Here is a 15,903-nt window from a genome sequence, read left to right as displayed (position 1 = left end):
ATGTTTCAGTACCTGGCAGCTTCCCTAGCACTTTTACTTTCTTGCCCACATTAATGGCTCATAGTCATTTACAATCAATATTCAGCAATCCAAGAACCTTCGGTTTAAAATGTATTAAGCTGCTTTACATTTTCACTCGTGCTCTAAAAGGAATGGACATTGCAAGTTAAGGTGCCCATATAAGCTGTAAACACTTTGTACAGTTTGGTATATGATGGCTTTAGAAATGAGGTTCCATGCACCACACTTTGCCTTGGTGTTTCAGCTGGACATTGGGCTGGGGAAGGATGCATCCAGGCAGACATTTAACAGGTGCAGTTTCCCTAATCACTTCCTAGAGATGCCCCTGATGAATTTCTGCCTGATGTATCTCCGATCAAGGTGAAGTGTGGCACAGGCGAATGCACACATCCTTCACCTGTTCTGGCACACTCCTCATCTTGTCCCTGGCAAGCTGGCATTCTCACCCATACCCAGGGCTCAGATGGCCTCCATGCATGTGCAGAGTCCACACATGCACTGAGGCCATCTGAGTCCTAGGGGCAGAGGCCAGGGCAGCTGGCAGGGAACGGGGGCTGGGGTGAGGCACATGCCGTAATGCATGAAGGGGAAGCATGAAAACTGAGTGACGGGCGAGAGCGGCAGCAGTGCGCAACTTGAAAAAATGGGCAACTTGACAGCAGTGGGCAGTCTGAAAAAATGTCGCCAACCCGTTAAACCTCAGTCCAAAAGAGCAGAACCTCAAACTGCTCTATCCAAGTCATTTTCCAGTGGATCTTCACCAAACTTGCATGGAAGATGTCTCTTGTCACCTAGTGAATGTGTGCTGATGGCCAGGCAGATTGGGCAAATGGTTTTTTATTTTATAAGCAACAGAATGTTCAGGGCTTAGAACGGTGGGACGCTGAAAACTCTCTCCAGCTTAACTATACTAGCACAATTGTGCCAGTACAAGGTATTTCTCGGAAGGAAGATTAAGAAGCTCTTCTCACAATGAGTGAGAAGAGCTTTCAGGGCTAACTGCGGGGAAGGAGGGTTAACCTTCCCCCCCCCCGCGCAGATAATCAGAAGGGGTTCCCTGCGTGGGCGGATCAGCAGTGCAGATGAGCGGCGGCTCTCCTGCCATCTGCCTGCACCTCTGGGGGTCGGGCAAAGTGAAGTGCCACCACGTGGTGCCCCACCAAGCAAGTGCACAGTGCATTTCTGGGAGCCCCCTGCCCCCGATTTTGCCCACCATGGCTGCAAGTGGCCGTGGCGGTCACACAATCGGATAGCTCTTTTTGGGGGCATGCTCGTGCCCCAAACCCAGGTTAAGTGGCGGGCTCTGTAAGTGGGCTTGCTGCCGAGTCGGCGTCAGGAGCCACGCGGCCCCCGGCGGTTCTCATAACCAGCAGAAACCAGGCTGGGCTCCCTTAGCCTGGTTTCTGCGGGTTGTGAGAATAGCTTCTCAGACTTTGCAAATGAGGGTCAAACGAAAGATGATGAGAGGGCAGCCATCCACATATAGAACAGCCTTCAGACAGTGGGACTCTAATTAACGCGGGGACAGGGTGGAGCCAACAGCTCTGAAAAGGAGAGGAAGCAGCCTGTGCCTCCTTTGGCATCCACCAGCTCATTAGGACAAGTTGCATTGGAAGATGGCAATGGTAAGAAACAGTGGGAGCCCTCTCCTTCTGCTCAGAAAGAATTCCTGCCATCTCTTACCTTCTCAAAAATGGCAGTGGAAATGAGACCTCTGGTGAGGAGATCTGAGCGGTGTTGGGCATGCTGCTCACCAGAGGGCTGGGGGCACTCACCACTGGCGAGCTGGCAAATGGATCTGTAGATGTCTGCTTACATGAGGAAAGAGCACATGGGGGGGGAACAAACCACCCCTTGTCCCCCACCTCACCTCACTGAATTCTATTACTGTAAGCAATTTCATCAAGGCCTAGTTCCAACACTAAAACCCACGCACAGATATGAATGAGCAGACCCCTAGATAAAATGCATGTGGCAACTGCCCAGTTGATTCTAGTTTGGTTCGAAGGGCAACCTTGGGCACAGATCCAGACAAAGCAGCCATCATTTAGGACCCTGGCTTTTTCAAGCACCATGAAGCAGCAGAGCGCAGGGCTGAAGTGTGGGCAGGAAAGTGGCAAAAGGCAAAAACAATCTAACAGGGGGAGGGGCCAGTTACAGGGATAAAATATCTTTAGTCACAGAACCTCTCCTGTTGCTACAGTGTGTCACCAGCATCCCTGTCCAGCTGGGCTGGCCTATTTCGGGACACACACTTACGCCCAACTACTTTATGTATTTATTTATTTATTTATTTACTCATCACGTTTATATACCGACCAAACTTTCGTCTCTGGGCGGTTCTGAGACAACTGGAATTTTCTCCATGCCAGTTGTCTGGTTCTGTGTGTCCCAGCGGCATTCAAATCGTAGGTTGTGCCGTCGAGTCGATGTCAACTCCTGGCAACCACAGAGCCATGTGGTTTTCTTGGTGGAATACAGGAGTGGTTTACCGTTGCCTTCTCCCGAGCAGTATGAGATGATGCCTTTCAGCACCTTCCTATATCGCTGCTGCCCAATATAGGAGTTTCCCATATTCTGGGAAACACACCAGAGGAGATTCGAACCAACAGCCTCCTGCTCTCCAGGCAGGTTGCTTCCCCGCTGTGCCATTAATTATTATTATTATTACATTTATATCCCGCTCTTCCTCCAAGGAGCCCAGAGCGGTGTACTACATACTTGAGTTTCTCTTTCACAACAACCCTGTGAAGTAGGTTAGGCTGAGAGAGAAGTGACTGGCCCAGAGTCACCCATCTAGTTTCATGAATGGGGATTTGAACTCAGGTCTCCCCGGTCCTGGTCCAGCACTCTAACCACTACACCACGCTGGCTTAGGTAGCTATTCAAATCATGGTGGTGGTGAAAAGAAAGTATATTCCCCTCCACTGCAGCATCAGGGCTGTCCCTTACTGAGTGCTGTTCTATTAGACAACTAGTTTGTGTTGCCCAATAGTGAGCCAAGCACTGACTCATGTATCATGTACAATGCTAACCTCACAGCTCTCTCATTGCTGCTCATATTCCACCCCTCTGTTTCCAGCTGGCCTATGGCTTCCGGGACAGCCTGGAACAGGGATTCTCAATGTTGGGTCCCCAGATGTTATTGGACTTCAACTCCCATAATCCCCAGCCAAAGGCCACTGGGCCTAGGGATTATGGGAGTTGAAGTCCAATAACATCTGGGGACCCAATGTTGAGAATCCCTGGCCTAGAAAACAAATTGTGCAATAATTCCAGAACACCTGAGTCCCATTCAGAGACTCTGTTGTACATGTTTACAGGTGCATGTACACATGTGCTTGTTTTTGAGTAAATTCATTTTAAAAATGAACCTGGGTACAGGCCCCCTCAAATGCAGGATTCAGATTGGAAGTGTACTATTGGCATTGCATACCAATAATGCATTGGTAACTATACATGTATATACTGTACACAGAATGCATGTGTGTGGAACATAATGTATGAATAGGGACTTTGTTCTCTGGTTGATCTGTATTTGTATCGTCCATACAGAACATACTGTATGCACTAATGGCAATCACAAACACAATCCAAATTTGACAGACTGGATGCCAAATTTCTGGATGCCAACCAGAATAAATTTATGAAAAGGGGATGTTTGTACTTTTGTTTTGCTTATATGATTTAGATTGTCAACCAAACTGGACAATTTTGGCATGAAAGGGGGAACAGTGAGAGAGAAAGCACATGGGAATATTTTGAGGCTTTTATAAACAAACTTGAGGGCTAGAAACTTGACCTGTTCAGTGGACACTGGGAGTCTCTGGCTGCCAAACTTAGCACAAAATAGCAGATTCTACCTTTGCCCAACAAACCTGTGGATGACAGAACATACACCAACTCTGCCCAAAACAAATATATCAATTTTGTTTTCTTTCCGTTGTAACAAAGTTCTTAAGATTATTTATATTAGTGACAGGCATATGATTTTGTTGTTGCCCAGAAATATCAGAATAAATTCTAAAAAATAAACACTTTTCTGTTCCATTTACAAAAAGAGGTAGATTTAATTGATGAGGTAATCAGATTTTTGTTAATGCAGAAAACTGTATTCTTAAGTGCTCATATCACATTTCCTTCAGAGGAGCCAGAGGCCTAGTGATACAAGATTAAAAAACCAAGAAGCCATTATGTTGAGTCCATGTTCACATGATGGATGATAACAGATCATCAACATTTGTGCAACTGGCCTAAAGAACCATTTTTAAAAGAAACAAACATCTTTTCCTAACATTTATATACAATACTATTTGGCCAAAACTAAAATTAACTTTAACATTATCACTCTCACATATGATTCACTGTTACCTTCCAATTTTGATTTATTGACATAGAGAAATAATTTTCTGTTTCTTGTGGTGCTGTAGCCCTATTTTCTTCTTAGCAACTTTTCTTTCAAAGCAAGCCTAGGGGCCTCTGGCTGGGCTTCAAATAAGTGAAAAAGCACAATGAAATGGGGGAGAGACACCCTTTCCCTTAGGGATGGATGCTGCATTATTACCATAATTGATGAGTCAGCATAATTTATATTCCAGACAGCCAGAAGAACATCCCAGTTTAATTCAAATCTACAGTATAGTTTAATGTTTATTAAAATTATTAACATCAGATGATCAGAGAAAGAAAGAGATTCATAAACATTAGCTTATCCATCTTCATTTAAAATCCATTCCTCCCAATTTGCCCCCGCCAGAAAAAATATCTTTGCACCCAATTAACACATTTACGCCAATGCAAAAGCCATCTTTCTCCTGACAGCTGTTCCAGCAGGCACTGCTGCCACAGGAGCGCAAACATGCATCCATCCATCCCTTTCCCTTGCGACTGTACTAACCTTGGGCATTCTGATATACTCCATGGCGACCAGAGCTGTCTCCACCGGGATTCTCATACACCTTGCACAATCCAAACAGACGGATGCACAGAGATCTAATACAACTGGTATTATATCAGATCACACACCACACACTAGGGAAAAGTGAACAGAGAGGAGGAGGAGGAGGAGGCGAGGAAGAAAACTAATCTAGGGTTCAGATAATGTGCCCCTTCTTTGATGCTCGCAGGTCAGTGATTGGCTCCACCTCCTGCAGCGGCTGCCATGCTTCTCCTTTTAGCTTCGGATGCAGACAGAGCCCGAGGCTTCTCGGCTTGACAAACAACAAGGCCCTAAAGACCGACATGTTTCGGTCTGCTCTTAGGAAAGAGGAGAGGAGAGATGTCTTTAAGGGGATGGTCCTGCCTTCTTTTGTAAGGCTGTAAAGAAACTGCTATGGCTTCTAAAAGCAGCATTTTCCAGTCCAACCTCACTTCATAAGGCCACCACCCACGCCCTCGCGTGCTTCAGCAGCTGAAATGCAAGCGACTAGTGAAGCTGTTTCTGGCATGGAGATAAATCGGTAGCTTCACCTGCCACGAGCAGCTGTGAAAGGCAAAAAAGACCAGACAGAGAGGGAAAAGAGATCCTTACTAGTGCTAACGTGATCAGATGCAAATAAGGCCAATGCTTCTGTTTATTTTGCAGCAGCACAGTGTGGTGTAGTAATGAGTGTGTCAGACTAGGGCCTAGAAAATCAGGGTCCAAATGCCCATTCAGTGATGGTGCTGACTGGGTGACATTGGGCCAGTCACTGCCCCTGAGTCCAGTCACAAAATCACTTCCCCTTAACAAGTTTTGAGTGTCCAGAATAAGAGATACAGGTATCATTTCAAATATTTCCACCAATCTGCACATATTCAAGCAGGGGTGAACAAAATGTGGAGAAACAAAATTTCACAACACTTTAGATACGTCCCGGTAGCTCACATCTTTTTCTACAATTGACCACTCTTCTTTAATAAACTAAAGCCAGCATAGCATAATGGTTAGAGTGCTGGACTAGAACTGGGAAGAGCCAAGTTCAAATCCCCATTCAGCCATGAAACTCACTGGGTGACTCTGGGCCAGTCATGTATCTCTCAGCCTAACCTACCACACAGGGTTGTTGTGAGGATAAAAATAATCATGTGCGCTGCTCTGAGCTCCTCAGAGAAAGAGTGGGATATAAATGTAAAAATATAAATAAATAAATAAATCTGTTAAGAATGACACACAAAATGTTTCCTGTAATCTATAATCACTGTAATTAGTGTTCTTTCTTACTTACATTATCACTGTTCTTAACCACATTGAATGCGAGCAAAAATATGGCCAACTGACAATCAGAAAGATACTTGCAGTTTTCATGGTTCCAAAATTATCTGTACATAAAATGTTTGTAATATTTTATCATTCATTAAATGCAAACTTGGGGGGGGGCATATCCCTATTGATTTAAGTGGAAACATCACCACCACCACCACCTTGATTAAGAATATTTATATTTTCGTCGTCATCATCGTCAACAACAACAAAAGCTCCGAAAGTAGCTTACATATATTAAGGTTGTTCTCTGTCCCAAAGGGGTGGACAATCTGAAAAGAAACACAAGGAAGACACCAACAACAGCTACTGGAGAAATGCTGTGTTACTTTTGGATAGGGACAGTTGCTTCCCCCTGCTAAACATGAGAGCCACCACTTTACCTCTTTGACAGTTAGCAGGATCATAAAATAGTCATTCTAAATATATATAGAGAGGGGTGTGTGTATAATCCAAGACCTGCTGCACACATTACTGTTTATATAGCAATCTCTGGAAATGATGGGAGGATTGTCTACATCAACCATGTAAAGTGAGAATTCCGATACGAGAACTGGTACTTGAGTATGGATGTAAAATGGTGTGTGTGTGTGTACACTTCATGCATCTCTAAGCAGGTGCTACAATACATTGGTTAGTCTTCAAGATGCCATAAGATTCATTCCAACTATATCAGCTCTAGCAAATGCATGGGGGAGAAGCATGGGTATGCATGCCTCCTTTCCTCATCCAGGATGCTGTCATCTACCTGTGGGTGGTTCACATGAAACACTCTTCTACCCAGGGTTCAAGTACTACTTTAAACTAGTATTTGTATCACAAATGGTGGTTCACACAACCCACCATGTGATTAGGCAACAATACAGTTGGGTGGAGGATAAATATGCATACCTACGGTCCTCCTCATGGGTTTGTGAGAGCTGGTTGGAGATTGGTCCAAACTGGCCCTTTGTGCAGTAGCATAACATGAGTACTCCTCTGGAAATTGTTACAATAACTGTATGATCCATGAATGTTTATTCAAAAGCGAGTCCTACTGAATTAAGTCCAACCTTCTTAATCCACCTACTCCATATAGTCTATGATGTACCCTCTTTTTAAAAAAACTTCTTATTATAATTTTTAAAAAAACTTTTTAAAGGAACAAGTGTTTTTAAATTACATCAGAAATACAAGAACAAAAGATTGAGGATTCTCAGGCATTTCACTTTATAATCTGATATCTGTAGTTTACCCTCTGTAAACTACAACTGTAGTTTACTGTAGTTTACCCTCCTGATCTTCATTTATAGGGACCAGTCTAGCTTGCCAATATAACTCTGTGTACTCTTAGATTTAATGACAAGAACAACACAAATTTACTCCCTAGTAAGTGTGTTTAGGATTACAGTCTAATTCTCCCAGAGAGCACAGTAGATGTTGTTTTCACGTTTACACTATTCATAAATAAACTAGCCAATGAAAAGTACCAAGCTGTAATGCAAACTTTTAAACTTCTGAACTATGACATAAATTGCACTTGGCAAACCAGATCACAATGTTGAACCCTGAAGCTTTTTTAGAGGTAAAAGGGATTAATTAGCTTTGAAGTCAATGTGACTACTAGCTTGACTGACTTCTGCAATATCCTCAAAAGTTGCCAAGTATGCCAGAGGACTCTGAAGCAATATGCCAAAGGTCTACAAGGAGAGAGAGCAAGAGGAAAAGAGCATAATATAGTATTCTAGGTTCTGAGTGTATGCCACTGTGCACACACAGACACACACATACCCCGCGAGGCCTCATGGAAGTTACTCTGGGAGGACTGTTACTTGATAAAGTTGTTCACTGGTTGTGTTCTACACATTAAATCTGTGATTGGGTTAGCCATTCTTATCCCTCATTGGTGATAACCAACTTCACAGTGACTGAAACACTGGCAAGAACAACAGCTATACCTCACAATCTGAAGATATATGAAGATACCTTGATGAAGCTAAACAGTTCTGGATCTGGTCAATGCTTGGATGGGAGGTCACCTTGGAATTCTTATATGTGTTACGCTAAGCTCCATCATGGAACAAAGGTAGAAAATGTGTCTAATAATTTAATAAAATTAAATTACTTTATACAGTATAGATTTAGTTACAGTATAGATTTAGACATCAATCTAGCATGATTCAGACGTTATCCAAAAGCCCCACTGTAGATGATCCACCCTCTCAATCACAGTGATGCCCACCAACATGAGGAGGACTTCCCCCCCCCCTTCAGACAAACCCCATTTTAACTGTGGGTGGCAGGGTGTGCAGGTGAGTCATGTTGTGGGGGCGGGACTTCTTCCCCCTGCTGTACATGGCTACAGCAAGACTTTTGGATAATGTCCGAAGGAGGCTTTTGTCTCTTCTGATTATGACTGGTTAGATGTCTATCCTGCCCTTCTTCCAGGAAGCTCAGGGCAAAGACAAAGATTCCCCCATCATTTTATCCTCACAACAACTCTGTGGTTAGAGAGAGTTCCATGCCTAAGGAAGGATTTGAATTTAGGTTGCCCTGTTCATAATCCAACACTATGCCACACTAGCTCCTGAGAATTGTAGTTAGGGATAGAGATTTATAGTAACACTCTCAGCACACTCCACCATATTAACATTCTCAGTATCCTTTAAGAGAAGCCACGATAGTTTAAACTGATATAAAATTAGGATGTGTTTGCAAAGGTGGACCTAATTAATTTTGGAGCCTGGACCTAAAGGCTTTTGGAGCCCTACCACCACCACCGCGGTAAGTTAAGCATCAACCCCCTACACATGCATGCACCATAACACATGCAGTATTCTTAACACATGGGTTCTTGAGGGCACAAACAGCAACTGAACTCACAAGAATGTAAGAATATAAAACAGGTATATTTATGCAAATATGCATTAGCAGAAACATTCCAATGCGCAATTTAACATATTCCCATCCTACATATTTCTTTCTCCACTCCCCTCTCAGTCCCTAAAGCATCTGGCACAGGTCACAACCATGGCCGCCCGGCACAGCACAGCCAGTGGCATAGCATGGTGACCACACCACCCAGGACAAACTAAAGAGGATTTGGAGGCCCCCAGGGAGTGTGGAGGCCCTGGACTTTGGCCCCAAAGTCCAGGGGTAAGAGTGCCTCTGTGCGTTTGTAGTCTAGGTATGCCCAGTGTCCATTCTTTACAGTGATGACCATGAGGTAAGTTTAAGATGACTAATATGCTTCCTGTCTTGGGTCTGCTTCTTGACACAAACTCTACAGCTTCAGAGGAATAGGGCCTTAGTGAATTAAATTTGATGCATGTATCTAGATATTAACAATCTTAAAGCAAATACATTCATCTCATAATGTGTACAGTTTAACAATGCTACAAAATCTTCAAGGAGATTTTCTAAGGCTCAGACTGCTTATGTTTAAACAGATTTTATAAATTAGAAAAAACTGCTAGCTCTATGCATATCCCACTCCGACCTACAGGGATTTGGTTTGAAATATAATATAGGCTGCATTCTCACAATCACAGTGGTCCTGGTTGAAGAGTTTGTTGAGCCTTGTGGAGCTGGTTCCAAGAATGCAGATTTCCCAGGCAATTCCTAGTCAAACTGCTGTTGATTAAACTGCATTTAACCAGGACTGATGACCAGGAACTGAGCAGTTTGACCAGCACTGCTTGAAACTCTGAATTTGTGCAACCAGCTCTACAGGGCTCAGCAATTCTGGTTAACTCTTTAACCAGGATTGCCATGATTGTGAGAAAACCACTAAAGTATGTAATATATTCCATATAATCTCAATAAGAATCAAAGGAAGTTCACACAAGGGTCTCAATCCAGAGAAAGTCGATAAGACAAATTGGACATGAGTCATGACAAACTTTGTCCATTAATTTCAACTGAACTTAACCAGAACTTTCTCTGGATTGGGGCCCAAGCCATTCCCCCCCTCCCTACAAGCAGTTCCAACCGTCCAAGAGTACACATTAATGTAGACCTCCTAGTGTGTGATCACAGATACAGTCAATCACAACTCCTGTCATGACAGCAGCTAGAAAAAGTACTGCTATAAAATGAAAATTGCTGCCAATTGTATCCATGAGCAGACGCTATCACAGAAAATCAAGGACCAGACAGAGCAACCTATGTGTAGAACTGACCCTCAGGCTTTGGCATGGCATAGTAGAAATATATATATTTTAATAGAGCTATACTTCATGAGTCTCAGTGTATCCATAGAAGTAGGAGTTTCAGAAAACCAAGCTGGGTAGTCTTGTATTTTTATTTTTTCCCCGTTTTTCCAATTTTCCTCCAATATTGTTTTTCCTGTTTTTCCAATTCTTTTTTTTATTTTTCATCTATTCAAACAGGAGACATTTCCACACTACTAATGTTTCCAGATGGATGTATCTATGTGTATCTAGAGGCTACTTATGGCAGGTAGGATTCCAAGGGAAAAGATCTGGTGATTATTGATTAGACGACGACAACATGTATCGGTATTCATTCATATTCTCTCATTTTTTTCCAGGAAAATTTCCAGACCATGTTCATATGTCATAGTGCACTTGAGCACATAAACTTTTCCCCTAGCTGGGTCTGTCAGATGGCGCATGAGATGTTGATCCTGAGATAAGTCTTTTCACATGGCTCAGTTTTTTGTAACCTTTAACTCTATTAAATGTTACTTAGCTTAACTTTTAACATGTACTTTAAGAATTATTCATTGATGTTTTCACCATGGATCAAAGAAAGAGATGTCAAATGAAGCAAATCATATGACATGAAAATGGAAGACTATGCCTATGGTGTTTCTGAGTTAATAATATTGTCCATTAATAATTATCCATTCAGCAGCATTCCACAACAAATGGAAATGTTATGATACATTCTGGATAAAAGAAACCCTCCAAACTTAAAATATTATTGGCAAAATAAGTGGGTGAGAATGACAAAAATATTGCTCAGTATTCAAAGCAATTACAGTATTTGTTGCACTGGGAAACTGGTGATGTTCAGGCTTTCCACAGCATCAACATTATCTAGAGATGTGAGATTTATTAATGCCCACCATTAGATGGTTGGGGTGCATGGGATGAGGGCCAGAATATTGCAGAAACTTTGATCGGTTGCAAAGCATCTCTGTGGACTGTGCACACAGACACAGATTCCCCCCACCCCCACAACATGGAGCAGTGGAAGCTAAGCCATTTACACTGAGGCAGAGAGTAATTCCAACAACAAGCAATGAATCCATGTGAGAGAACTCAAGCATATATGGAGCACATAACTCAAGAAAGTGAGCCTAGTCAAAACCTTAGGTCAAGTCACACACATGCATATGGTCAAGAAATTAGGCAGGTAGGAAACACCCTGACATACTCTTTTAATAAGCTATGCATAGCAAATGACATATACTGAGCAAGAATCTCAAGCATTGTATGTCACTCTCAGGCTGCAATCCTAAATATACCTACTAGAAAGGAAGTCACATCAAACTCTGAGGACTGCGCTGTTAACAGGGGCATAGCTACTATAGAAATGAGACGGGAGGGGTGCTGGTTATGCTCTCCAACTCATGCTGGTTGTGCTGTTCAGCAGCTGTGCCAGTTTGGTGAGGCTAGTGACATCATCAGGCCATGATGGCTCAACTTGCTTTCAAATTAAACGTATTTTAAAAACTGGTTGAAATGCCACATTAAAAAAAAAAAAGAATTTGTTAAATGGAAGTAGAGCAAACAAGATACTGAAAATAAAACAGAATTACTTCAAGTGACATGAACCCAATGTCAGTGGATATTTGAGATATCTGTGGGGAAAATTGGTAACATGAGTGACTGTTACATAAAACTGATTTTAAAATCTTGGTTTTTAAACTGGTTTGTGGATAGTGCCCCAAATGTTACATTTTGGAATTAATGACTGTCATAATAAGTGGGTTAGAATAATTCTTGGCTGACCTAGCAAGCCTTGTGATTTCTCAGACTTTTAAGACTGCTTGTCTTGGCATCACACTATGGTGTTAGAGGCTTAAGCTAACTTCTTCAAAGTTCTTTATCAGCCAAGTTTTATCACATGTACTCATGAAGAAGTGTTAATCTTCTAAATACAGTGAAGCACTTCATATTTCCAAGATAAGAGCTGATGGATCAAACATTATAGACAACAAATATTTAGTCAGGACAAGGGAGAAATTACAATGTTCAGTTCTAAACAACTTTTTACTTCCTCAATCAGGGAGAGAGAGTAGTTAGTGGAAATCACATAACAGTTTTCTATATGTTTTGCTGAGATGCAATTGGTTTTCCTTTGGTGTTGATCAATCAACACTGGTACATATTTTGACAGCCACTGAAATTGGGCGGAAAGGAGGGGACTTGGTTTAGGTATCAACTCCAACATGGATTTATTAGGTGGCAATATTTCTCAGCATCAGTTTCTCCTCAATTTTGTTACAAACATTAATCAGATTATTCAGCATTGAAAAATACATGGCAAATAGAAAGAAGACATTGCATAATAGAATTCTAATTTAGAAAATCAAGTCTGCCGCTCATTTGACATATTCCTTAAGAAGAGCTAAAAATGCTCTGTCTTGGCATTTTACCATTTAAATATTTTCATTGCTTTGCTTTCCTTCGTTCCTTCCTTCCTTCCTTCCTTCCTTCCTTCCTTCCTTCCCAGACCTGATGTCCAGTTTCATAGGTGAAGTGTATTTATTTTACTTAATTAAAGAGTAATAACTTTAATGTATGGGTTACTTAATACTTAGCTTTATGCAATTAATTTTAATTTTAAATATTATAAAATTAGTTTATATAAAATAAAATAATGTATAATGTGATATGTTAATTTAATGTATTACTTGAATGATTATTTATTTACTTTCAAGCAATACATTTTAAATAAATACTTTTTAATATGGCCAGTCGCAGTAGCCCTTATCTGACCTGTCCATACCTGACTGGCTCATGATAGTCCTTACCTGATTGGCTAAGAATGTCAGTGCTCCAAAGGAATCCATGATAAATCCTTCCCCCAGTCAGATGTTCCTTAACTCCTCCTCTTCACAAGGCTAACCAAATGCAAAGACAGACAGCAGTTCTATACCTTTAATAGCTATGTAAAAAATATTTATTGATTATATTTACTGCCTCTGCCTGATATGGGTATCTCTAGGCGGTGTACACAATTAAACACAATAAATATAAAACAGAGTAAAAACAATTAAAACAATTTCACAGAAGGGAGATTTTTGCCAGCTGTTGCTTATTATGCAGGGGTGAGTTCATTTATAACCTGAAAAATTCTTCCGTGTACAAAAGGACATAAGATCCAAAGCCTCCTTTACATGAGTTGGTTACCATATGGAAAATAAAGCATGTACACATTCTGTTATCATTCCACTTTTTTTTTTCTTGATGGACTCTAATAGAAAGTTAAAATTATGTGTGTCCTTTTGCACTGTGACATGAAAGGTTTTCTATTTTTATCTTGACTCTTTATGAAGGCTTTCCCATGTACTTATAATGAAGCACTGTGACATGATGCATTCTTTCCCTCTGTGATGTGCTGTTTGACTTGCCAACTTGCATGACAAATACGATTAGTGTGGATGCTGTGGAATCTTATATTCTTTTTTTTTTTTTTTGACATCCAAATATTTTTGTTTGCACATTCTTGCTGGTTTACTTCAAAAATATAATAATTGATTCACTGAAAAGGAAATAATAATCAATAAGCACTGTGACATGATGCATTCTTTCTCTCTGTGATGTGCTGTTTGACCTGCCAACTTCCTTTTGCAGCCCTACCTAATTAAATTGCATTTATCTCCTGGACATTTAGCTTTCTTTTACTATTGTTAAACCATCCCGCAACCAACTTCAAGTCATTTCTCCCCAATATAGTCACCATTAGAATCAGACACTGTTGCTGAATTTGCCATCTGCTGGCAAAAAGATTATATATAGCACTTAATGACTAATAATACTGATGACATTTCCCCCTTGCTATTAGAAGTCCTCAACGATCCAATTATTCCCCTTGGAGAGCATTTTGAGGGAGAATGCTCTTCAACTTCAGTAAGATGAGTTGTTCATACTGACCTTTTGGTAGGTGGGTGGACACAGCCAACTTCCTTCCCAGTATTCTCAACAGCTAAACTTAATTTGAAAAATGCATAATTGTGTATATTTATACACTCTTTGCTAGGTGCACCAAGGATGTTTAAGTTTCACATCTCTGTAGGATTCTCTCTTTTAGGTCTCTAAGCACAGCATAGGGACTATGATCTTTTCCCTAAAATCTCATTCTATTAAAAAAAAATTCCACTCATGATTGGACCTCATTGTTCTCTCATGACCCTAACACCAATGTGTGCAGCTGTTAATTGAGATAAAATTTTCATACAGACCAGGAATTCTCAAACATGGGTCTTAAGTTGTTGTTGGGCTACAACTCCCATCATCTCCAGCGACAATGACTATGGGGCTAGAGATTATGGGAATTGTAGTCTGACAATATCTTAAGACCAATGTTTGAGAACCCCTGATAAAGACAGTTACTGTCATGTTGTTAATCACAGAGAATAATTAATACAAAATGGGCAAGATAGGATTCTCCAGACCTTGGTCTCTCTTTTTTATGTGTTCCTGAACTTAATGGTAAAAGGCAATTTGTATTCTGTAGGACATATTTCAAATAATTAGTGTAGCCCTGCCTTGGGGTTGATGTAGAAGTTAAGGACAAGTATTTATGGGTGTCTTTAGAGATCTGAACAGTATTCCAAGAAAGCTGAAGGAAGGGGAAGGGAAAAGCCTGGCTGATGAGAAGCAAAGAGGCACAGAAATCGGGTCATAGAGAAAGAGAGATAAAAAGAAGGTCTAGAAAAATTGAACAAAGGTTCATGCTTCTTTTACAGCAACATTTTCATGCTGCCTCTTGGTTGTAAGGCCAGGGTTGATGTCAGCACACAATATCCTCAGGCATGTGTCAGAACCCTAGCATCTCAAGTGAGGCCCCCTCTCCACCTGCTACTGGGCCCCAGTCCACAGTTGTTGCTGCTGGAGCTAAGGTACTGTTTTAGTTTTCTCAAATGCTCCCGGTCCCTTGACTGAGTGATGCTACATCCGGAAGCTGGGACATCTGGGGAAACAAAAATGCAGTCACTGTTCCAGCCATGGTGATGCTGGATGTGAGAAGCGCCTATTGCCACCCTTATAGTGATGAGGGGAGCGAGCTGGCACCTGCTGTTGCTGCTGAGTTGCCCATTCGTGCAACCACACACTTTCTCCTGGTAACTAGTAAACTCGTATGTTTATAGCAGCTCTTCTCTTGAGTACTTCTCTATTAATTATTGTCATTACAAAACCCTTGTGAGCATGAACCCACATGCTCACCATTTCTGTAATTTCTGGATTGCGCAAAATAATTTTGTCATGGGCATGCTGGAAGCCTCCAAGGAGGAGCTGGAGGTGGAGACAGAGCTGACAGCAGAGGAGGGTGGGCAAGAACCAGAAGTTGCAAAGGAGAGTGGGTCCGACGCACAAGGAGTCGAAGATGAGTTAGAGCTGGGTGAGGCAGCTCTTGTGGAGGAGGAGCGACCGGTCTCAGCTGTGGAGAGGTGCCAGTCCAAGAGA

The 15,903-nt window shown here is 41.6% G+C and overlaps 1 protein-coding gene and 1 long non-coding RNA gene across 4 annotated transcripts in view; one reads left to right on the top strand and one right to left on the bottom strand.

The window, feature by feature from the left end:
- MTMR7 (myotubularin related protein 7) overlaps positions 1-5,466 on the bottom strand; it is a 75,521-nt gene extending 70,055 nt beyond the window's left edge. The window contains exon 1 of one of the 3 annotated variants that reach the window (XM_053251449.1): positions 4,919-5,466. In XM_053251449.1, coding sequence (XP_053107424.1) covers positions 4,919-4,975 — 57 coding nt within the window. In that variant the 5' untranslated portion in view covers positions 4,976-5,466. The remainder of the gene's footprint in view (positions 1-4,918) is intronic. The other 2 variants (XM_053251448.1, XM_053251447.1) reach the window with 2 other exon arrangements.
- A 5,169-nt stretch (positions 5,467-10,635) lies between these two features.
- Positions 10,636-10,966, top strand: LOC128326720 (uncharacterized). The gene is made up of 2 exons (XR_008308218.1): positions 10,636-10,702; positions 10,794-10,966. It is a non-coding gene; the product is annotated as an uncharacterized LOC128326720 (long non-coding RNA).
- Positions 10,967-15,903: the final 4,937 nt, after the last annotated feature.

Source organism: Hemicordylus capensis, chromosome 5, assembly GCF_027244095.1.
Source record: "Hemicordylus capensis ecotype Gifberg chromosome 5, rHemCap1.1.pri, whole genome shotgun sequence".
In the NCBI taxonomy this organism is placed as follows: domain Eukaryota; kingdom Metazoa; phylum Chordata; class Lepidosauria; order Squamata; family Cordylidae; genus Hemicordylus; species Hemicordylus capensis.
Note: the sequence above shows the minus strand (reverse complement) of the source record. Positions and strands in the feature narration are given on the sequence as shown.